We start from the raw sequence: 24,857 nt of genomic DNA on the forward strand, positions 1-24,857 counted from the left end.
TCTGTCGAGTCTAATGATGTGGTAATTGGGGGGAACCAAAATGTCCATTATAGGTGTAGAAGATTCGGTTAGCCAGGTTTCAGTAAGGATGATTAGGTCAAGGTCCAATGTTAAGATGAGATCAGCGATGGCGGAGGAGTGTCTAGAGGCCGATCTGCAGTTGAGGAGAGTGCACTTGAGTCGGGGTGTGACAGGGGAGGTAGAGGGTTCTAGGGTGAGGGGGACTTTTCTGAGATTCTCAGGGACGGAAATTCTGTTTAGAGTGGGGGGTCTACGGGGATTTGAGTGTATCGTGGGAATGGAGAGGTGTGTGGCGGTTGTGTGGTTTGGGGGAACTGGGTCGTAGGAGCGGAGGAGGGTGAGTGTGTCGAGGTCTGAAAGAGGGTTGCATGGGCGATGGGGGCGGTTGTTGCGATTGTGGACAGGGATCGCGGTCCGGTGTGAGGGGTGCAGAGTGGGAGAGTCGTCCGGAAGGGTGGGGCGCAGATTGGGGGGGGGCGTGGGGGGGTGGTGGTGTGTGAGGCTTGTCTGGGGTGTGTGAGGAGTAGTTCTTTGATGGTGTGAATGTCTTCTTTGGACTCTAAGGGATCGTATTTACATCGCGTACCTGCTAGTGACAATTACGAACGGTCCGATGGGGTTCTGGCTCCTCGTGATGGCGGCACCTATCACTGGGCGCTGATTCCAAGAGTTATATACAGAAATTTTCGCGCGCATTGTTTTGCGCGATCAGTTTTAATCAGAGGCGGATACTTCCGGGTCATGGTATCCCATCCACACTCCTAAGCATAATTAGATGACGGACACGAAGCCCAACGTCATGTGTCATACTGTCATCAGTATATTCTCGTGTCTAAACTACTTTTTAAATTACAAATGACCGATGTTGCCTTCCTAACAGTGCGGTATTACAGCCCCAATAACCAGAGAAGGAAATTACACTCAAAAATATTATTATATGCACCGAATTTTCAAATGAAGTCTTACTAACCACATTCTTTATGATTTAATATTTGTTTGACCATATTCATGCTAGTCCAATTTGGTTTACAAAAATCTAATGTTAAGGACTATTTACTCCCGTAATATTTTCAATGACGTTGGGCTTCGTGTCCGTCATCTAATTATGCTTAGGAGTGTGGATGGGATACCATGACCCGGAAGTATCCGCCTCTAATTAAAACTGATCGCGCAAAACAATGCGCGCGAAAATTACCCTCACTCTTTAAAGCATAATATGTGACAACTAGAGAGGTCGCAAAACTTATATCGTTAAAACTTCATGTTGCTTTTGATTCTTTAGGCACCAGATGGTAGCTGAAGGTAGCTGAATATAACAGCAGCACCAACATTGAATTCATTTGACCTTACTAAAGGTAATCAACTATAAATAATAACCTTATCTCACTTAGGACCGTTTTGTGCCCCCCATTTTGCGGTGTATGTTAGAAATGGCTATTCAATCTGTCCCGTTTCTGAGTTAATTAGTACGTGAGTAACTAACAAAGTTCTCCTTTAATTAGATGTGAGATCTTTTTGCCCATTAAAACTATATTGGCGACTAGGTGACAATATTTTTATACACCAACATGTTATGGTGGCGACGAGTGATGTTGTGGTGGCTGCTTTTCTCCCAACATCACTCGTCGCCACCACAACATCACTCGTCGCCACCACAACATCACTCGTCGCCACCACAACATCACTCGTCGCCACCACCACGTCACTCGTCGCCACCACCACGTCACTCGTCGCCACCACCACGTCACTCGTCGCCACCACCACGTCACTCGTCGCCACCACCACGTCACTCGTCGCCACCACCACGTCACTCGTCGCCACCACCACGTCACTCGTCGCCACCACCACGTCACTCGTCGCCACCACCACGTCACTCGTCGCCACCACCACGTCACTCGTCGCCACGTCACTCGTCGCCACCACCGCGTCACTCGTCGCCACCACCGCGTCACTCGTCGCCACCATTCAACAACTGGTTCAAATAGGTTCTTTCAATGTTTCAAGCTTTATTACAAATGTCACAAAAAGATAATATTTCACTTCTGTTCTTGGATTTTCATCACAATAAAATACACTGATCATAATCTTCACAAAAGTTATTTACAAAAGTTTAAGCTATTGCCATTCTAAATTACAATCACTTTTATTTAACTATTAATTATTTAAAAAAATTAAAAGCCATTGTTATTTGTAATATCAATACATCTAAGTCACGTAAATACAAAACATGTTGCATTACAAATGCTATAGGTGTCACATTTGCGAAAGTTATAACTATTGGCATTGTAAATGACAAAGCAATTAATTTAGCTAAATTTTATTCTTGTGCTAAGTAGATTTTGTATAGCAATGGTTTTAAGTAACTGTGCTAAATTAATAGAAACTTGAAACTTTCATTTAGCTATTTTCAAAATCAACACATACATAAAAAAATTGTCATTTACAAGACCAATAGCTCAAACTTTCCTAATGCGCGACCTATTGCTTTGCAAATGCTTGTTGTCTGAGTCACCAACCGGATCTGAGATACTCACTACAGTTTCCTGTCCCCTCTGATAGTCTGGTCACTTTGGTCTAGGCTGGACCGCAGCTTCAAACAATATCTCGAAAACCTTGAGGGTTGGAATAGTCCAAATAATTTAGGCCTAGTGTGGCGTGAGTGTCATTGTCAAGCAGATAATCCTCGCCAGATCCTGTTGTCCATTTCTTCTACACTGGTGTGATGGCTTCCTCACAGTCCTGACAATTATTGTAGGGGTCCAGTACTTCTATTCCTTTGGTAGTCGATGCTTGATGCCAGAACTAACTAGCAAGTCTGAAAGATCTGACAAATCTTTAAATGTTGCAGTCTTGTAGGAGCATCCTGTTGCTGGGCAGATTATGCATGATTCTGAAATTGGAGTTCAGTTTCACCTTTGAGACCTTTTAATCTACTCCTGTTGCTAAGTGAGGTGAAGTGGGGTATGGACGAGTTCTAGCCAATGGAGGGGGAAACCTACTCTGGCCAAATGAATATGGGCAGGAAACCTCCCATTCTATTACTGGGTACAACATTTCAAGAAGGTGGACAGTAAAGGGTGTATAATTAATTAATAATTCAAGCATTTAAAAATTGAGCAGCTTTCCCGGTGTCCCGGCGCTGGGGGCTGTCTGGAAGATTAAGCGAGCTATTAACCAGAGTCACAAGGTGCTGGGCTAACCAGGTGCCGGGGATCGAACCGATTAGCCCCTGCCCCACACCTCTTCGTTGTGCAGGCAATGACGTCTGAGTGGAATCACAACCTCTACATTCTGAAAACGATCCATCTGTGTCTCTCACACTCGCCTCCCCGCCAAAATAGTGGTGGCAGTACCCCCCACCCCCAAGAATGTGCACTTTGGGAGCACAGCTCTAATCTCAATATGAACCAGAAGTGACATGGTCTCGCATGTTTGTCAAGTTCTTTCGAGTTAAAAGCCTAGGCTGTTTTTAAACACCTAAAAGGACCCGATGGCTCAGCTTTCCTAAGACATAAGGAAAGCTAAGACAGGATAATCTTTTGGGAAGATTTCCAATTAATTTTCCTGAGAGGACTGAAGTGGCATGATTGAGGTGCCTGTACATTAGTAACTTTCCTGGATGTCCTGGGGCAAAGTCCATGTGAGAAACTGGCATTCATGGGTAATTTCCATGGTCTAAATGGGGCCAATGATCTGCCTGCTTTCTAATGATATTGGAGTGTGTCAAACTGCATTGTCTTTAGATGTTCTCACTTATTCTCTCCATAACTCCTGCCATTCTTTATGCAAGCTTGTCAATCCTTGAAAGTGTCAAGCTGTGACAGGTTAAATTGTGTGGCTAGCAGCTTGGTGTATGTTATAGACTCCGAGGCAACTTTCCCAACCTTACCATAAGATGAATTCGTTTATTTAATATTTAAGTTAAAAATAAAAAAACGTTTTTGGTTAACTCTACATAAAATATGAACCCTGACTTGTGATTGTTCCTCATCATTTCTTTCCTTCGAGTGACCCATTCCTTTCCCACATCCTCTGCAAACTTCTTTCTGAGTATATCTTACTCGCATGCCTGTTTGTCTTATCCTCTAATATATCTTTGCATATTGCCCACACCTCCTTTCCTAGATCACAACAATTATTTTTAAACTATATCCCTGAAATGTATCAATACCTAATCTCCTCTAGCCTATCCATTCATCCCACCAAACATTTGCATTATCTAACATAGCCTCCATTATTGATCACAACTAACTTCTATTAATTTGACCTCCCACAAGGAAATTGAAATGAATTCATTGAATAATTTCCTTGAGTGCACAAGGTTATCCCAATATACTCCTAAAGAATTGGATTAACCACAAACCTTGGGTTCCGGAGTAGTGTGCTATTCGCTGCAGAGGTAGTATGTGCTATATTAATGCAATTGCAACTTATGGTATGATAGGATTTGTGGCAAAGAGGTTTTTTTCTGCTGTCCTCAAACATTACTTACCCCATGTATGGCTATTTCATTTTTCATAAGTTCTGTAGTTTGAAGGTGGTGATTGAGTGCTTACCTGTGAATGATAGACTCAGGACTAATTTTACAGGTAAGAAATGTTATTTGTTTACAACCCCCTGATTATGCTGATCATGTAAATAGCAGGAAATTAGCAGGTGAGATAAGTGTCTTCATGGACTTTCACAGTCTCCGAAAATTGACTTTTTTCAGTGCTGGTGTACCTTCCATCGATGGCCCTTAATTTTTTACGTTTGTTTTTACTTGTTGTGTTGTACTAGTTGTGTGCTGTCTCTGTGAGTTTCAGTAGGTAGGAAAGAGCTTTGTACTTTTGTCCAAAAATAACCTTTTCTTAAAGTACTTTTTACTTTGACTCCTCAGATATTCTGCGTACATGGTGGCCTGTCCCCATCTATCCAGACCCTCGACCAGATCCGCACGATAGACCGGAAGCAGGAGGTGCCCCACGATGGCCCAATGTGTGACCTACTGTGGTCTGACCCCGAAGGTATTGAGCATCTATGTTTTGTTACGGGTGTTATATAGCAAACATTCTGCCATTGGTGTGGCCTTACACATGTCTGGAATCCAGTGACTTTCCTGTCTGTTTCCGAGATGATCTTTGCAGACCTGACTCCAGTTCAGCTTATCATTTGCTAATTCCAAACTAAAAATTTTATGATTTAAAGGGAATTTGATCCACCTTCCTATGAAATGCATATGTCTTCAATCTCTGAATCGCAGTCTGGACCTCATGCTTCAGAGCTTCAAGATTAAATAGGGGTGCCTTCAGCTAACTTAACATCCTTTACTCCAATGACAGTGGAACAAATGGAGCTATATCTCCAAAGTATAAAGTCGGGGTCCTCTTTTGAGCCTTGCCCTCCAAATATAATACGTGTAGTAGCGAATAATATTGCTCCTACCCTGACCTCTATTATGAGTAGTTATTAGTACAGGATGCTACCCTCTTCTATAGAAAAAAAGCTGCAGTTAGGCCTCTTCTAAAAAAAAAAAAAAAAAGCCAGATCTGAATCCCACTGAATTAAAGGGAAAAAAATAAACTACTACCCCATCTCTTTGCTTCCTATACCGGCAAAGACTCTGGAAAAGCATCTAAATGTACAGCTCATGTCCCATATGGAGGCACAGGATATGTTGGATGTCTGTTTTGTGTTTGGGAGCAATCAAAGCACGGAGACTGCACTGGTGGTAGCAGTGGACATTATCAGATCAGTGGTTGACACCAGTCCGGCTGCGGAACACATCTTTTTGGACTTTCCCGCAGCCTTTTATACCATCTTCCCCCTCCAGTCTAATAGGTCGACTTTAGGATCTAGGGATTAAAGGCTCTGATTTAGAGCTTGCAAGATCCTTTCTCACAGATGGGTCTCAGATGGTGACAATCAACCAATTAAAGTCTGACTCCTCCCTGCCATGTTGGGTTCCTCAGGGATCTTCCCTGAGACCAACGTTATTCAATTTGTTTATCCCCACCAGCGAAACTGAATCTGACATTTGGACTACAGGCACTTCCATACGCCGATGACACCCAAATTGGCTCCATTTAAAAAATTTAAAAAAAATTAAAAATTGGTTTCAGCCAATTTCAACCATTGTATGAAGACGGTAGCCAAGTGAATGAAAGATAACTGTTTAAAACTAAATGGAGACAAGACAGAGGGCCTAATGTTTGGCAATGAGCCATCAATATGGATTATCAACTGGTGGCCAAAGATGGTAGTATCACTGCTGAACCCCTCTAACTCGTTAAAAAATCTAGGGGTGATAGTGGACACAAATCTGGCCTTTGACCAGCAGGTTAATCAGTCTTCGCTTAATTCTGCATCAATAGGATCCTTTCTATATCTTTTCCATTCATCCCAATATCTGGGCGTAAACAAGTGGTTCTAGCTCTAATATCGTCCAGGCTTCACTCTTGTAATGTGCTCTATCAGGACTTAAACAAATCTCCTTTAATCATTTTGCAAAATGCAGAAGCCAGATTGATAGTAGACATTGTAAAGTACCAGTCTGTCTCAGCCGAGCTACTTCAGCTACACTGGTTACCTGTGAGAGAGCGCATTATGTTTAAGGCCCTGTGACTTGTCTGTATGGATCAGGACCTAGAGCATTGAGATCTATGTTCCAGTGGTATGTTTCTGCCAGACAACTTCGTTCAACAAATCGAATTCTGGTAGTTGTCCCCAAATTTCATAATACAAAATTGCCGTATAATGCCCCTTTTAGCATTGTTGCCCCCCACTTGCACCCCACTTTTTGCCTGTTGAAGCGTCTTGGGTTCCTGCCAACCCGGTACCCAGGGCCTGTGTTCTTTCCCTGTACTGTTGCACACCCAAATTGGCAATTCTCTGGCCACAAGTAAGTCCCTTGTAAAATATACCATAGGCACTGTGACTAGGAAAGCTTTCTTAAGGGCTGCAGCGCTTGTTTTGCCACCTTTAGCGGCCCTGTACCTTTACACCCACATTGTGAGAAGTTGGCCTGATATGTGATGTTTCAAATTCTGGAACCACCTTGTATCAGTCCAAACAATCCCTTATGGTGTCTGGTTGTAAGTCAACCTTATAGGCAAGCTATCCTAGTGGTAGCATGGACTAAGCAGCCTTAAAGGCTAAACTCAAGAGGTCGTGTTAAGCGAGCTGTTTTACCAATCACAATCCTGTAATACCAAATGAAAGGACACCACACAAGTTATATATAAAAATATATGTATTTATTTCTAAAATAATCCTCTGTACTCTTTATGAGTGCAGAGGCACAAGCGTTAAAACAAAAGCACAGTTAAACATATGAAAGTTGCACCATTATGGATGAGGCCGGGGGGCCACGCAAACCATATATTTGTTGTTGTTGTATAGCTTTATTTCGAAATATTTCATTTCATAAAAGCATTACAATAAAAAATCAATGTAAACATGAGAACAGTTATACAATTTGGCCATCGAAACTGACAGATCTCAAAAGGACAATATAAAATATACAACATAGTAAATAGCATCCATTCTAAAAGCATTTATACAAACACGTAATTATCATCTTTGGAAAAAATAAAGGAAAGGGGACGCAACAATAAGCAGCGGGGCCGATAGAGTGTAAGTTGGCACCCTTACTGGAGGATCATTCTCCTCGCGGTTCTTATCCTCCAAGCCCACCCCAAGAATTTTGCCAGGCCACAAGCAAGCAGTGGGTGAGGGTCTGATCTTAACAACTGTAGGGCCTCCGAGTGTGACCGAGTGCCCAGCCTCATGCAGAGCGGTTTCAACCATCTGCGACGAGGAGCAGCATAGGCTGGGCATTCGAACATCAAATGGGGAATGGATTCATCCCTGGTCGCACAAAAAGGGCAAGTTTCTATGGTTTGCCAAGGTGGTTTCCATTTAGCTGTCCTTGTGCCTAAAGGCAAAACCCCAACCCTAAATTTAAAATACAACGCCCTCTCTACTGGATTCAAAATCACATCAAGGTAAGGTTCTCTGAAAGGACGGCATTTAATAGCCAAAAACTCCGCAGCAGATCTGCACAGATTCGAATGGGTCGCTCTCTCATTATCCACCCACATCCAGAATATTTTCTTTAACAGCTGTTTGGGTGGTGAAGATCTATTGGCCCAAGCGTCATCCAGGCCTAAATCGCAAAGAAGGCGCTTTACTCCCAGGAGCCAACCGATCTTACACCAGCCCGGGGTTGAGAGGAGTTCGCTTAGTGCATCCGCATAACTTGAAAGTTCGGGGACATTCCATATACGGGCCCACAAAAAGAGGGGACGTAACTTGGCCTGATCAGCTATGGATCGTGTTCCTGTTTCAAGTAGTAGAGGTAGAGTGGGAGAGCTGTGGGGGAGCCTCATTAGATCTTTGTGGAACTTGTTCTCCAGATGGGATAGAGTATCAAATTTCTGGGTACCCCACAACTCAGCCCCATACAATGCCGCACTCACAGCTTTTGCCTTGTAGATATCAAGTATCACCCCGATGGGTTTAAGGGATGAGGCGCGATGTTCTTTTAGGAGGGCGCCCGTAACCCTCCTATGTGTCAAGATTATTTTTTGGTGGTGCGCCTTCCAACTCATGGAATCACAAAGTCTGATTCCTAGGTAATCGAATTCCCTAACCCTTTCAAATGGTACTGAGTCCAGAGATGGCGGGTGGACTGTCTTCCTGGGGGGATTCAGCACAAGGAACTTGGTTTTACTGATGTTGATAGCCAAGCCCCTTGCGTCACAAAAGCCCTGGAACCTCGTTAGCAGGGTTTGGAGGCCCATCGGGGATTTCGAAATCAGCAGGGTATCATCTGCGAACAGGAGCGTTGGTATCTTCCTGCCCGCCAGGGAGGGAGCATCTGCTGGTAGTTGGAGAAGGTGCTCTACCACTCCGTTTAGGTAAAGAGAAAACAGAGTGGGAGCTAGCACGCACCCCTGGCGGACACCCCTGTCAACAGGAATCCGAGAGGTTTTTTGGCCCTGCAGACCCCATCTGATTTGGGCAAAGTTGCTTTCATGGAATTTGATGGTTAAGGCCAACAAATACGCGGGCATACCCATACCCTCAAGTACAGCCCACAGTTGGTTACGTGGGACTAGGTCAAAGGCAGTCCGCAGATCGATGAAGGCGAGATACAGACTGCCCTTGCCTAGCTTGACCACTTTCCAATAAAGCATTAGGAAACGGAATGTCTGCTCAATCGTGCCGGTTCCGGATCTGAAACCGGCCTGAAAGTCAGACAAAACCTGCATTTCCTCAGCCCACTGCAGAATCCTACCCAAAACTACCTTCCCTGCTACCTTCTGGGTGGAATCAAGCAGACTTATGGGTCGGTAGTTGGCAGGGTCGTCCCTGCAGCCTTTTTTGAAAATGGGGACGACTTCCGCACCCCTCCAAGAATCCGGGAAACCACCACCCTCCAGTGCCTCATTCAGGAGTTTAGCAATATATAAGCTCCACACCTCTGCGTTGCTTCGAAGCAAGTCACCGGGGACTCCATCTGGGCCTGCCGCCTTATTAGGGACGATACACCTAATTGCTATTTCCACCTCCCTAGGTGAAAAAGTGGGGCCAAGGTGAGGGCTATTATCTGGCACTATATAACTAGAACCCCTACTTGGACCCAAGACCCCCAAGGAGTTAGAGTAGAGTTTTGAAAAATGGGCCAGCCAGACTTCCCCTGTGATGTTACATGTTAGCAGGGAATCAACAGGCCTGTCCCTGCCTCTAATCAGAGCCCAGAAAGCCCTTGAATCCTTTCTGGAGCCAGCCTCCATTAAATCGCTCCAGAAATTAGTTTCGTGCGTGTCCTTTGCCACAGCTTGGGTCTTTTTGTATTTTTTCCTACCCAATGAGATCAAAGCTGGGTCTTTAGTGCTGACCGCCAGGATAAGCTCACTTTTTGCCAGACGGCAAGCGGGGGAGTACCATTGATCTCTGCCCCTAGTCTCGTTTCTCCGCTTGGACCCACCCCTCCCCTGAGGAACCAAAAATAGATTGCTAAGTGATACAATGGTCTCCACAAATGGCACAAGAATGGGGGTGTCGGAATCCAACGTGCCTACGACACACTTTGCTTCCATCATTATGGTCTTTACTTGAGCCATTCTTGCATCGTCAGAAGCAACCTTAGCCCATTTCAATCGCCTCCCGCAGTTAGATGGAGCAACTTCATGGGATGATTTCCAAGTTAGCCGGGGTAATGCTGAAGCCCCTATCTCCCACGGGTGAGCAAGCGATAGGACCAAGGGATTGTGGTCACTATCCGTGGTTTGTTGGACGACCATATCAAGGACATATTCCCACAAGTTGTAGTTTAGCAATACATAATCAATTCTGGAGGTGTGACCAACCCTGTTGAATGTGTGCACACCCCCAGTATCTGACTTGCAACGGCCATTAGTGGCTCTGAGGGCATATTCCAAGCAGAGTGCGTTAATATCAATGGCATTCTGTGTCCATTTCTTAATGGGGTCAAGAGCAAGCAAGGGAATACCTCTCTTGACGTCATCCTCCCATGTGTCCAAAATGTCATCACTGGCCAGTGGCTCAAAACAACAATTAAAATCCCCGACCAAGACAATGAAGGAGTCATTATTGCAGCCAGTGAGCTCCTCTTCAACTCCAGTTGAAAACAAGGGGGAAGAGTTCCCCACCCTGGCCCCCCTGAGATACAGATTAAAAAGCTCTAGAGTCTTGCCCCCCGGGCATTAAATAGTGAGTCTCAGAAGATCTGGGGATGGGGTATTTATATGTTTTACAATAAGCCCCAACGATATACTGACCCAGATAAGAAGGCCACCAGAAGGACGGCCTTTACTGCCTTTGGACCTGGAGGCTGGCACAGAGTAGGTCGTAAAGCCGACCCTGTGCACAGGCTCCAGGCACCAGGTTTCTTGTAGGAGGCAGATCCCAAAAGGCTCCATAAAAGAAATCCAGTCTGGTTTGTCGAAGTTCCGGGCAAGCCCTGCCACATTCCAGCTTATAATCTTAAGCTGGGAAATGCCTGCCGAGATCTCGCCAGACTGGGGCGCAGAAACTGGAAAAACGGCATGGATGTCACCATCCCGGAAAGACTGGAGAAGAGCTGCAGATGGCGAGGAATCGGGGGATATCATGCTTAAAACTGAGGGGATATTAGAAGAGCAGTCAGCTGTGGGAAGGTGCACCAGATCCTGTACAAGAGAGACCTGGGTTAAAGACTGGGTCGGAGGGGCAGTACTAGTCGCGCCCAAGGTAGTCGACAGAGAGTATCTCCCAGCCTCCAGTGTAAGGCTATTGGATTTAATTAGTAGTGCTGGTACTGGGGGCGTTAGGAGTCAGTCGACATCCTCAAGGCTGCCAAACCTATTTGAAGTTGCAATACCAAGCCAACCACTGTTTGGATTATACACCTTGGAAGGGTACCCCCAACTGGGCTGTTGGGGGACCGTGGACCAATTACCCCCCTGCGGGCATACAGCACGGGGAGGATAAAAGAATGACAGGGACCTCGGGGCAATAGAAGAGCCCCAATCTTGATTCCCACGAGAACAGATGTGTTTGGCCGTATAGACATCATCAAAGGTTACGACTATACAGTCACCGGGGGTCGATTTCCTTGTGGTTCCCACCCACGGAACTCTACGTACCATTAAGACTCTGCTCCTCCTACCATTGGGGATAGGTCTATAAGTATTGAGCCAATGCATGACTTTGTTATGTAGGGAATGATGGTGTTCGTGATGGCCACTCTCTAATTCCGGGACACCCGTCAAAACCACCACATAATCATTAGCTTCAGGAGGAAGATCGATGTAACCTCCTCGAAAATTACTCCTGGTATGAGGACCCCCAAAAGAACGAGTAGGAGATTTATTCTGGGGGGCCTGGGCAAGTCGGGAACTAGAGCTAACGGAATTCTGTGCTCTCGGGGCAGCTGACTTGGTGCTAATATGTGATTGTGTTGTTGGAGCATTTGAGGTATTAGCCCTGGGCTGAAGGGGCGGATTTGCAGTAATAAGACTCCTGGTGCGGGGTTTAGGAATAGGCTGGGTAGGACAAGGCACGATAGAATTAGGAGGCAAACCAGGAATGACTGTGGGAGGTGGGGTAGGAACCTGGGGGACCATGTTACTGTCTATCAAACCCTGGCGTTCAAGGCCTCTCAGGCCAAGAGTGGCCAAGGCAATGATGCTTTTCTCCATCTCGAGGAGGTTGTTCTCTATTCGAGAAAGCCTTAAATCCAGGGGAGATAGAAGATTTTTTAGAGAATCCCAAACCACTCCTATAAATTCCCTCTCCCTCCCTTCTTGGTTATTCCAACCCGGATCTATTCTCTCAGTTGGTAAGGTGCTTCCAGAATCTACAGGGGCTTTCCCCACATTATTTTCACCACAAAGAGCCAGTGGGGAAGAATAAGACTTATCGGGACTGCCATCAGCTATTGTATTATCAACGATGGACAAGTTACCCCCCTGCGTTGTCATTTTTTTCCGTGGGGAGGTTGGACTGGGGGAACGCTTTCTCTTGTTTAAATTCACCGGGATACTATCAAGGCCACCGTATGAAGTGGAAGCCGAAGAGGTGTCAAAGGATTGTAAGGTAGAGATGGGGGGGAACGGGAGGGCTACCCACAACAATGGGCAAGCCGTCAGGCAGAGCGGGTGGGCCTAGAGATGTGGGGGGGATGAACGAAGCAGGAATATCGTGAACATCAACCAACGTTACAACACCCTCCCGATTACAAGTGCGATTAGGAGAAGTAACAGAAGCTATGTGTCCAAGGGATGATTTCTTGTGGGAAGCAAATTCGAGTGACAGCTTCCTAGCCGCTTCCAAGTCAAGTGACACTCTAGTTTGCAATTTGTTGATTTCGTGATCTATCGCCTTGCTTGTCCGTGTGATGAAATCGTCCATGGGCCCATTTTGGACCAACCCTCCCTTGGCCGCCCTATTACGTGTAACGCGGGTACACATGTGGACTAACTATGGCTAGCAACCAGGGCAACAAGAATGGACAGACACAAATCCCAAGTTGCAGGGGAAGGGCGAAAGAGGAGGGGCCCAGACCAGACCGCTCAGACCTCGAACGGCCTCAAACGGCCCGGTCTTTGCCCTGTCTTCGCCCCGGGCTTAGTCCCGCGCGCGTCCCGCGTCGCGGAAGACCCGGACCTGGATATAAAGACCGTTTGTGGGCAGTGGGCGGGCCACGGGGAGAGCGGACCGGAAGGTCTTACAGGTCACGCAGGGACTCCTGGACAATGGAGTCCCTGCACACGCTCGCAGCCCCGCTGCGCCTCGCTCCCACACCCAACTCCAGGCTCCTCACCAAAGTCACGAAGCAGCCCCCAGCCAAATGGGGCGAAGCGGGTACGGCAAGCAGTGGCCACAGGAACAACAGGCTACAGGAAATCCAACAGCAGCGCCAGGAACAGCGCTACAGCAAGCAGAAGCGTCCCAAGGAGCTATGCAGCAGGAGGAGGTAAAGTACCCTCCTGTGGGCGGTGGGCGGGCCACGGGGAGAGCGGACCGGAAGGTCTTACAGGTCACGCAGGGACTCCTGGACAATGGAGTCCCTGCACACGCTCGCAGCCCCGCTGCGCCTCGCTCCCACACCCAACTCCAGGCTCCTCACCAAAGTCACGAAGCAGCCCCCAGCCAAATGGGGCGAAGCGGCACCCGCGAAGCGGGTGCGGCAAGCAGTGGCCACAGGAACAACAGGCTACAGGAAATCCAACAGCAGCGCAGCGCCAGGAACAGCGCTACAGCAAGCAGAAGCGTCCCATATATTAAGAAAGTGCTATAAGAGATACCAATCGAACAGTGGTTAGGCCTAGGGCCTAGTGAATCGCTAGGAGAAGTCGGGTCTAGCAATGCTGAAGTCTGGAAAAGCCCACAGGATTCGGGTGCAGCGCTTAAAGCACAGGCATGCACCAATGCAAAGTCAATGGTGCGTGAAAGTTATAAAGTTATAGTTTAAGGAGACTTCCGCTTAACCTAGCAAGATGAAACTTTAGACACATACACTAGAGGTGTGTACCAGTGTGGGAACACCGGCGTTGAAGAGTTACCTCACCCACAGGAAGCGGGTGCATAGGTGCGAAGTAGTGTCTGGTTTTGCAGCGTGAATCTTTCTGGATTCACTATGCTGTGCATTATTCCGCGATCTGGTGGTTGGGTCCGGATTCGTAGTCTTTTTTTTTTTTTTTTTTTTTTTTTTTTTTTTTTTTGTAGCCCAGGTGGGCGTCGACGTCCCACCATTTGGTGCACCTTCGTGACGTCGGCACGCTTCCTGTGGAAGCTCCCACCCTTGGGCGCCATCTTCAGATTCTTTTTTCCGCCGTTGGGTCTGGATCGTCGCATGAAGCTCCGGAGAAGTTTCAGGAGAAAAGAAGGAAATAAACCACGTTTTTGAGGAGAAAGGACCGAAGGAAGTCGGAGAAGAAGACCTCCTAGAGCCAGAACGAAGAAAGAGGAGAAAACCTCGTGATACTCGACGGCCAAGGAGAAAGCGCGCGCAGGGGGACCCCTGAGCGAGCACATGGACAACACCCCATTCAAGTTCTGCCGTAATTGCCACCACAAGTACGCGCAGAAGGACCAGCATCCGGTCTGCAACCTCTGCCTGCCGATCGACCACTCCAGCGAGGATTGCAACGCCTGTTCAATCTTCACGCCGAAGACTCGGAGTTCGAGAGAGACAGAGGGTGGCCCACCACACGATGCAAGGGAAAGGGACCATGCCGAGCCTCTACCAGCTGGGTGCCTCCTCCGACGAAGAGGAGAACATCGCCGAGGGACCAGGTGACTTCACGGTCGTAGAGACCGATGTGAGACCTTCAAAAAAGGTAGGAGAGTCTACGACCCCGAAAACCCAGACAGGGCCGAGAACTTGAGGGAGAACCCTGAAAAGCAGAGGCTAAGTCCTCGAAAGGAGCGCCGGCGACGAAAGTTTCGACGTCCGAAGCCGCATCCTCCGAAAGGCCCAGCGGATCCTTCGAAAAGGACTCCCAGATGGCAAAGACCAGCGAAAAGCAAAGGTCGTCGAAGCAGGCCCTTGAGAAGGGACCCTCGAGCGAGAAGACGCTCAGAACGGCCTCGACGTCGAAGGTACCGTCTAAGAGACCTGCCGAAAAGCTAGACGCCGAGCAAGCGGCAGAGATGGAGAAAAAGAGAAGTAGGCTCGAGGCCGAAATGGAGAGTATGCTCCAGAGGAAGAGAGCCTTCGAGGAAACAAGGAAGAACTATACGATTCCCTCGAAGACCTACTCGACTCCCTCGAAGACCGCTGCGACCGCCGAAGAGGTGGAGGTGCAGGAGGACTTCGAAGCCGAGGAGCCGCCGAAAACTCCAAACCCCACAGAGGAGGGAGAAGAGGAGGATTTCTACCGCTCGGAAGGAGATTACCTCCGCGAGAGCTACTACTCAGAATCCTCGGCGTCGCTAGAGGAAGAATGGCAGGATCTCGAGGCCGATAACCCAGAGGAACCTGTGGAGACATACCCTTCGAGGCCTTCGCCGCCAGACGACATCGGGGCTTACTATGAGGTCGTTAAGAAGGCTGCAGCAGTCTACAATGTGAAGTTGGAGGAGGAACAGACAAAGGCTGATTTCCTGCTAGAGACTTTGCTCCCCTCACAGACGAAAAGCAGCTTCCTGCCCATGCAGAAGAGCGTCACGGTCTAAGGGACTGAAGCCTTCAAGGAACCGGCCACATGCAGGTCAGTGACCACGAGGACGGAGAAGAAATACAAGTTCTCCTCCGAGGACCCCCCTTATATCCAGGGCACCGTGGCAGCTGACTCCATAATCGCGGCAACAGCCAGAAGAAGTGCCAACCACATCTGGGCCACCACTTGATAAGGAAAGCAGGAGGATGGACCTCACTGGAAGGAAAATTGAAAGAAATGCCGCTATGCATTGGAGGATGGCAAACTCCAATGCACTCCTGAATAGACACCAATATCAGCACTGGGATGAGATGAGCCAGTTGCTGAAACACATGCCTGAGGAGTACAGGCAGAGGGCAGCCTACCTCGTGGAGGGGGGAAAGGACATAGCAAATGCATGCCTGAAGACAGCCCTAGATGGGGCAGAAACATCTAGCAGGCTGATGGCCATAGGCATCACTGAAAGAAGGCAAGCCTGGCTCAGAATATCAGGCTTCAAGGCAGAAGTGCAAAATAACATCCTGAACACCCCCTTCAACGGGGAGACGCTGTTCGGGGCATCAGTAGATGACAAACTGGCTCAGCTGAAGGACAATGAGACAGCCAAATCGATGGGAGCCCTACAATTCAGGGGGATGCGGAGAGGCACCCCCACAAGGAGACCAAATGGTAGAGGGGGAAACCAGCAATCACACTCGCAACAGTCGCACCACCATGGTCATCAGAGTGACAACCAATGGCACCAGGGTCAACCGAGGCACAATTGGAACTCCCAGAATAGGGGCCAGTCCTTTCGAGGGAGAGGAAACGGACGGGGCCAGAGACGGAGAGGTGGTGATCAACCCCCCCAAAAGTGACTCCGTGAAGGAGGCGCTCACCCACCCAAAGCCTCAGGGGGGAGAGCACCAACAGCTAAGGGGAGGCTTACACGGACACGGCTCAAGAGAACACACAACACCAGTAGGGGGAAGGTTGAGATTTTTTTTCTACACGAATGGAGAAAAATAACCACAGACAAGTGGATACTAAACATTATACAGCACCGGATACTGCATAGAGTTGGAAAAATATCCACCAAGCAGAAAGCCAAAGAGAAGGGGTCACAAGGGCAAAGAACTGCAGTTGCTCCAAGAGGAAGCTCAAGAACTGCTCCTCAATGAGGCCATAGAACAAGTCCCGCACAGAGAACGGAACAAGGGGGTGTACTCAAACTACTTCCTAGTACCAAAGGCGGACGAAAGCCTAAGACCCATCTTGGACCTACGGTTCCTGAACACCTACGTAAAAACTCAAAAGTTCAAGATGACTTCCCTGCAAGAGGTCATCCCACAAACAAGGCCCGGGGACTACTTGTCCACGATAGACCTAAAGGACGCATACCTGCACATCCCCATGAACAGGAAACACAAACACATGTTAAGATTCAAGGTGAACAAAGACCACTACCAGTTCACAACCCTGGCTTTCGGGCTCAAGTCAGCGCCAAGGGTCTTTACCAAATGCCTCGCGGCGGTGGCCGCACACCTACGAAGGGAGGGTATACACGTGTACCCCTACCTGGACGACTGGCTCGTGAAAGCAAGCTCTTACACGAGATGCAAAGCTCACGCAGAACAGGTCACAAGAACGCTCACGAACCTGGGCTTCTCCATCCACTGGAGAAAGTGCTCCATGGACCCAGAACAAGTGAAAATCTTCCTGGGAGCCCTGATCAACACGGTCGAATGCAGAGTGACACCCAGCGAGAAGAGAACACTCAGCCTGCTGAGGGAGAAACGTCACTACCAGAAGGGGCAAGTTCTGACAGTGAGGACGGTGAGCAAGATCTTGGGGATGATGGCGTCATGCATCCACTTGGTCCCCAATGTTCGGCTAAAGATGAGACCACTACAGGAGTGGCTGCAACAGCAATGGTCACAAGCAGAAGGAAGTTGGGAAGATCTAGTGGTTGTTACGCACAATGTGCAGGAGGAGATGAAATGGTGGACGAAGGAGAATATAACGATGGGGAAGCCTCTAACGCCACCGGACCCAACTGTGACCATCACCACAGACGCTTCCCAGAAAGGATGGGGCCACACATGAACAGGCTCAGAGTGAGGGGTCTGTGGAACCCAGGAGATGCAGTCAAGCACATCAACTACCTGGAACTGAAAATAGTGTTGCTGGCCCTCAAGGCCTTCCAAAAGCACCTTTACAACAAAAGGGTGATGATACAGACAGACAACACCACAACGATGTTTTACATCAACAAGCAAGGGGGGACTCAGTCATTCCCTCTGTCGAGCTTGGCTCGAGAAATATGGAGATGGGCGATCCCACTCAGGATAGACCTGCTTGCCATACACCTGCCAGGGAAGGACAATGTGGAAGCGGATTGGCTCAGCAGGCAAGCATCGGTGTCCCACAAATGGGAACTGAACAACCAAGAGACAGAGAACCTGTTCAGGAGGTGGGGCACACCAACTATAGACCTGTTTGCAACACGCCAGAATGCAAAATGCCAACACTTTGCATCGAGGGAACAGGAACCAAGGTCCCATGGGAATGCCCTATGGATAAGCTGGTCAAAGAAATTTGCCTGCGCTTTTCCACCGACGCCACTGATCCCCAGAGTCCTGAACAAGTGCAGGTCGAGCAACATGACTCTCATCCTGGTGGCTCCCCAATGGGCGAGGCAGACTTGGTACTCTCAGATAATGGAGATGTTTGCAGGGCAGAGCACACAAGTTCCCAAAAAGAAGAGACCTTCTCTCCATGGAAGGGGGACAAGTTCTACACCCAGAACCAGAAAGCCTCTGCCTGTCAGCGTGGCTCCTGAGGACTTAGAGTTTGCTCATCTAAAACTGCCAGAGAGCACACTTCGGGTGCTGAGAGAAGCAAGGAGACCCAGCACGCGGAAGTGCTATGGGGAGAAATGGAAGAGGTTCACGCAGTGGTGCCACAGGAAAAACCTGGAGAGAAAATGGACTAGAGAGTCTACAGTACTCAGATACCTCACGCACCTGATCAAAGCTAAACTAAGCTCGTCCTCGCTGAGGGTTCACCTGGCAGCGATTGTGGCATACACAAGAGGAGAAACAGGACGAAGTTTCTTCACTTCCCGAGTAGTGAAAAGGTTCCTGGAAGGAGCAAAGAGAATAGCGCCACCCAAGAGGATGCCGCCGCCGGCATGGAACTTGAACGTGGTACTGACGAAACTCATGAAGCCACCGTTTGAACCCATCCATAAAGCGTCACTACAAATGCTGACAATGAAGACAGCCTTTCTAGTAGCAATAACATCGCTACGCAGAGTGAGCGAGCTACAAGCTTTGACGCTGCAAGAACCGTACATACAAATACAGTGACAGGGTCGTGATGAGGACAGACCCGCATTTCATGCCCAAGGTAGTATCTAAATTCCACATGAACCAAAGTATCCAGATACCTAGCTTCTTCCAGAAGCCCACGTCAAACGCGGAGAGGGCGCTCCACACTCTGGACGCAAGGCGGGCAGTAATGCACTATATAGAAAGGACAACAGAACACAGGAAGACGAAACAATTCTTTGTGTCCTTCGCAAGGAGTCTCCTGGGTAGGCCAGTGACTAAGAACACCATAGCAAGATGGATTGCTAAGACAATACAGCTCTGCCACATGCAAGCTGGTGAAGAGCTCACGGAGGGGCCACGATCGCCTTCCTGGCAAACACGCCCATCCAAGACATATGCCTGGCGGAAACATGGGCTTCAGTGCACACTTTCACTAAACACTATTGCGTAGATGTGCAGATGAACAAGGAAGCACAAGTGGGCCAAAGAGTGCTCCAACATATCTTTAACAACCAACGCTCATCTTCCACCCAGCCGCCACATGAGTGACAAAACCGCTACGAAATCTATGCACAGCACAGTGAATCCAGAAAGATTCACGCTGCAAAACGAATAGTTTCTTACCTGTCGGTGTAGTTTTGCAGCTTGAAGATCTTTCTGGATTCACTAGCGAACCCACCCACCTCTGCCAGAAAGATGAGGCTGGAGAAGGTGGAAGGACATGGAGTAAGATAGGAACGTTTAACTAAGACAAATATACGTGAAGAAGTTTGCGTTGAAGGAAAGTTTAATACACATAGCCATGGATTCACCACAAAAGAGAAAAAAAAAAAGAATCCGGAGATGGCGCCCAAGGGTGGGAGCTTCCGCAGGAAGCGTGCCGACGTCACGAAGGTGCACCAAATGGTGGGACGTCGACGCCCACCTGGGCTACAAAAAAAAAAAAGAGAAAAAAGACTACGAATCCGGACCCAACCACCAGATCGCGGAATAATGCACAGCGTAGTGAATCCAGAAAGATCTTCAAGCTGCAAAACTACACCAACAGGTAAACTATTTGTTTTGTCACGCTGGTTGATGGTGCTTGGAGCTGAAGATGCTGCAGGAGTCGAAGTGTCCGGTGTGATCCAAGGGTGGATCGAAGATAAAGATGATCTGAAAGCAGAGGGGACAGAGTCTGGGTCACTCAGCAGTGACCAGGGTGGAACCAGATGGAACCAGGCAATGTCGGGCGCTTTCAGGTCACTGACTGGTCGCTTCTCTCCGCTGCCACGTGGACACTGAGGATGTCCAGGATTGGATCACGAGCTGTCCCATTAAGGCTCTGTCGGCGGTGTCGGCTTTCCGGATCTGAGTCAACAACACTTGGCAAGGTCAACCCACGCAGGATTCGAAGATGGCGTTACACTCGGACCAGGAGGGTCAGAGCGAGCGCTCCTTTTCAGGGGAGCGAGTGCAAGTCTGGAGCAACCAGATTCACAAGTTGGTTTTCAAGGTTCGTCGGCACAGGGGCCACAAGCCAACGGGCAAGTGACCGGGCCAACGCGTTGAGCCAATCAATCAATCAAAGCATTTATATAGCGCACTACTCACCCAGAGGGTCTCAAGGCGCTAGGGGAGGGGGGTCCGCTACTGCTCGAACAGCCAGGTCTTGAGTTGCTTCCTGAAGGTGAGGTGGTCCTGGGTCAGGCGGAGGTGGGTCGGGAGGGAGTTCCAGGTCTTGGCGGCGAGGTAGGAGAAGGACCGTCCCCCTGTGGTGGCTCTTCAGATGCAGGGGACGGCGGCGAGGGCGTGGCCGGTCGATCGAAGCTGGCATTTGGGAGCGTAGAAGTTGAGGCGGCTGATGAGGCATCCTGGGCCTTAGTTGTGTAGGGCTTTGTGTGCGTGGGTGAGGAGATGGAAGGTGATTCTCTTGTTGACCGGGAGCCAGTGCAGGTCTCTCACGAGTCCGGAGATGTGGCTGCGACGGGGGATGTCCAGGATGAGTCGTGCTGAGGCGTTCGGGATCCGCTAGAGTCTCTTCTGGAGTTTGGCGGTGGTTCCGGCGTAGAGGGAGTTGCCGTAGTCTTGACTGCTGGTGACGAGGGCCTGGGTGACCGTCTTCCTGGTCTTGGTGGGGATCCATCAGAAGATCTTACGTAGCATGCGCAGGATGTTGAAACACGACGAGGAGACGGTGTTGACTTGTCTGGTCATGGAGAGGGAGGAGTCCAGGATGAAGCCTAGGTTGTGTGCGTGGTCTGTTGGTTTGGGTGCGCTGCCTAGGGTGGGGGGCCACCAGGAGTCGTCCCAGGCGGAGGGTGAAGATCCCAGGATGAGGACTTCCGTCTTGTCAGAGTTCAGTTTCAGGCGGCTGTTCTTCATCCATTCGGCTACCTCTTTCATCCCTTCGTGAAGGTTGGCTCTGGAGGTGGTGGGGTCGTTGGTGAGGGAGAGGATCAGCTGGGTGTCGTCGGCGTAGGAGATTATGTTGAGGTTGTGCTGGTGTGCGAGGTCTGCGAGGGGGCTCATGTAGACGTTAAAGAGGGTTGGACTGAGCGAGGAGCTTTGAGGAACGCCGCAGATTACTTCGGTGGCTTCTGATCTGAACGGGGGAGGCGGACTCTGTGTCCTTCCAGCAAGGAAGGAGATGATCCATTCTAGTGCCTTCTCTTGGATTCCGACGTTGCTGAGGCGCTGCACTAGGGTGCGGTGACAGACAGTGTCGAAGGCAGCGAAGAGGTCTAGGAGGATGAGGGCTGCTGTTTCTCCGTTGTCAAGCAGGGCTCGGATGTCATCGGTGGCTGCGATCAGGGCGGTCTCGGTGCTGTGGTTGGCCCGGAAGCCAGACTGCGAGAGGTCGAGGGATCCGTTCGTCTCGAGGAAGGCGGCCAGCTGCTTGTTGACGGTCTTCTCGATGACTTTTGCAGGGAACGGGAGCAGCGAGATGGGGCGGTAGTTCTTGAGGTCGGTGGTTCTTGAGGTCGGTGGGGTCGGCTGATGGCTTCTTTAGTAGAGCGCTGAGTTCGGCGTGCTTCCAGCTCTCCGGAAAGGTAGCGGTATCGAAGGAGGTGTTGATGGGGCTTCTCAGACCCCAATGCACAGCTTCGAGGATCACTCGTGGGCTGCACGGTCAGCGTCTCATGGTCTTTCCAAGATGGCGGACCCCACGCTTCCGGTCGCCTCCACGGGTCTCCGCTCTACAGGGACTGTGGATTGGGCTGTTGGAAGGCAGGCACGCTTGGTCTTGTCGAACTCTGTTGCTCGAGTTCCGGCGGGAACTGCAACAAAGCAAACGTCGAGGTGCTGGATGGTGCCTGGTTGCACAGGGTGGTCACTCCTTGACAACAAGGGAGATTCTTCAGTCTTCTACGTCGATTAGGATATCGAACGGTCCAGAGTTTCGTTTCATAAGTTTGTCAGGATAATCCAAGTGCTTTGGCACTGCTCCCATTCTTATACCAATCTAGGGGGCTGGATTACCTGCTAGGTCCCCTCCTATGGGTGGGACCCAGGAAGCGGGTGGTTACACCCCTTTCCCTTTGTCCAGGTCGCGCTGGGGCTGGTGTGCCCCAGAACCGGTTTGACCGGATTATGCAAGGGGAAGCCTTGTGCTCCCCAGGCACTGTCTTGTTTCTTTCAAACCTCCCTGCTACAATCCACTATCTTCTGTCTGGGGTGGTGTGACACCTCCCTGTGACAGGAAACCCTTTGTCCAGGCCTCCTGTGCTGAGTTTCGGTCGGCAGCAGGTGGTCAGACTTGTGTCTGTGGCAGAAGCGTCCATTTTGTGATGCTGAGGCTCTTTTAAAATCCACCGCGTTTTAGCAAAGTAACATGTCTTCTCCCTCTAGAGGGGTGGAGTGCTATCCCCGTCGATAGGACTGTCGAGGGGATAGTATTCCAAATCGTATGACACCTTACACGACCTGTTTTGATAAAGCCAAACCAAAGTTGACATATAACCGCGAGGATTATAATGCACATAATAGTATATGGTATGGCATTATCCCGGAACAGCTTAGGGAGTTGTTCCCGACAGCTGCAGACAGGCTCAGCTCATGCTAGAGCACCATCTCACATTAAACCACGCACTCTGCCTCCAGGATTGATAAGGCCTTCCAATGGAGTGGCTCACAGGTTTATATGTATCCAGATATAGGTTTAGATATAGGTATACTATATCTAAGCAAGAGGTGATTACACCAACTTGCCCCAGCTGAGTGATCAGCCAGTTGTGTCAATTTAAGAACCAGCCAGGGGTGGCAAAAGATATGCTGTAGCCCCTGGTAGGCCTTGGATGCACCTATGCCCATGGCACCTATAGTGCACTATATAGGGGCTGACAAGATGTCCTGTACCAATCCGGTTATGCACCTAGGGTGCATGGAGTCCATTTTAAGGAGAGAGCAGATAGCCTGGGGCCCTGATTAGCAGGGAACCAGGCCAACTAAGTCGAAAACCAGCTAAACACAAGGCAAAAAATCTGGGGTAACCATAGTCGGGTATCCACCTTCCTACACACATACTAACATTGCCGGCTGAATGTTTATGTGCAGAACAAAGTGAAGAGTCGACATGGCACACATTCCTGTGTGCCATGCCTACAGCCTACTGCCCATGGCATAGGTCAGCCACCCCTCTAGCTGAGTGCACTATACCACTGGAGAGAGTAGAGGTGCATGAGCCCTACAGTGTCGATGTCCATTCTTAGACATTGTAAGTGCAGTAATGCCATTAAGAGTATATGGTATGGGAGTTCAATTACGAACTCCACAGCACCATAATTGCTTTACTGAAAACTGGGAAGTTTGATATCCAACTTCTCCACACATTAAACCCACACTGATGCCAGTGTGGGATTACATGAAAAATGCACTCAGAGGGCATCTTAGAGGTGCCCCCTGAAAAATGACCTGACTCTAGTGTCCTGGCTGAGTGGCTGCTCGCCTGCTTCCACCGCAAGACATGTTTCTGGACCCATAGGTCGAGACCCTGCCGCTCTGGGTCCTGAAACAAATCTCATCCTGGGTCGAGGTGCCAAGCCGCCTCCCCATGGATGGGTTGAGTCCATGAAGTGGAAGCTTTAAAGGCTTGCCACCTTTGTAAGCTGACCCAGGCGTATTGCTGCTCCCAGCAACTGGCCACCACTGGTTCTGACCCCCACATGTGAACGGGAGAATCAGTGGAAAAACCAAGGTAGGAGGGGAGCTGTGCCCACCTTGACCAACCCCATCCCTCAGGTGGGGAGGCGAGTCTAAGCACAATTCTCAGTCCCCACTGTCTTGAAGAGTGAGCCTTATGCCCCTCCCACTGGAGGGTGGCATAATAGGGTGTGTGCCCGCCCCATTGGTTCCAACCTGTGCCTACATGAAACACCCTTAAATTTAGTATTTAGGGGCAACCCTGAACCTTGCCTCCTCAAACAAGAAGATGCATGAAGAAGGACCGAAGAGCCATGCTGAAAGACCAAGTGGATGACACCAACTGACTTGGTCCTGCCCTACCAGCCTGTCCCAACCTCCTCCAGTGAAATCCTGGTGTCCTGCAGCCAGAACTCTGAAGACCTGCCTTGCTTTCCCCAGCCAGACTTTGTCTCCAGTGAGCACAAGATTTGCTCACCAACAGATTCTGGCTCCAGCCAAATCTGCAAGTCTGCACCACTCTGCACCCGACACTCACTGCCTGAGTTCGAGTGGCCCAACGCCAGGAGGTGGTCTCCCTGGCGATCCTGACCTGAGATCTGGTGATCCCTGACCTACCTCCAGTCTCCCACTGACTCCTGCATTCCCATTCTGGAGGATAACCACAGCCGCTAAGAAGAATAGGCGCTAAAAGACACCCCTGCACCAAACACCCCACAACCTTGGGTGGCCAAACTGATGGTGTCCC

The 24,857-nt window shown here is 49.4% G+C and overlaps 1 protein-coding gene across 2 annotated transcripts in view; it reads left to right on the forward strand.

Annotated features, from left to right (window-relative positions):
• The window catches only part of PPP4C (protein phosphatase 4 catalytic subunit), a 210,285-nt gene that overhangs the window by 136,175 nt on the left and 49,253 nt on the right, over positions 1–24,857 (forward strand). For both annotated transcript variants that reach the window (XM_086949116.1, XM_086949117.1), the window contains one exon: positions 4,901–5,027. In XM_086949116.1, the coding sequence (XP_086805242.1) occupies positions 4,901–5,027 (127 nt within the window). The remainder of the gene's footprint in view (positions 1–4,900; positions 5,028–24,857) is intronic.

The sequence above is a fragment of the Lissotriton vulgaris genome, unplaced genomic scaffold (genome assembly GCF_964263255.1).
Source record: "Lissotriton vulgaris unplaced genomic scaffold, aLisVul1.2 SCAFFOLD_890, whole genome shotgun sequence".
NCBI lineage: Eukaryota > Metazoa > Chordata > Amphibia > Caudata > Salamandridae > Lissotriton > Lissotriton vulgaris.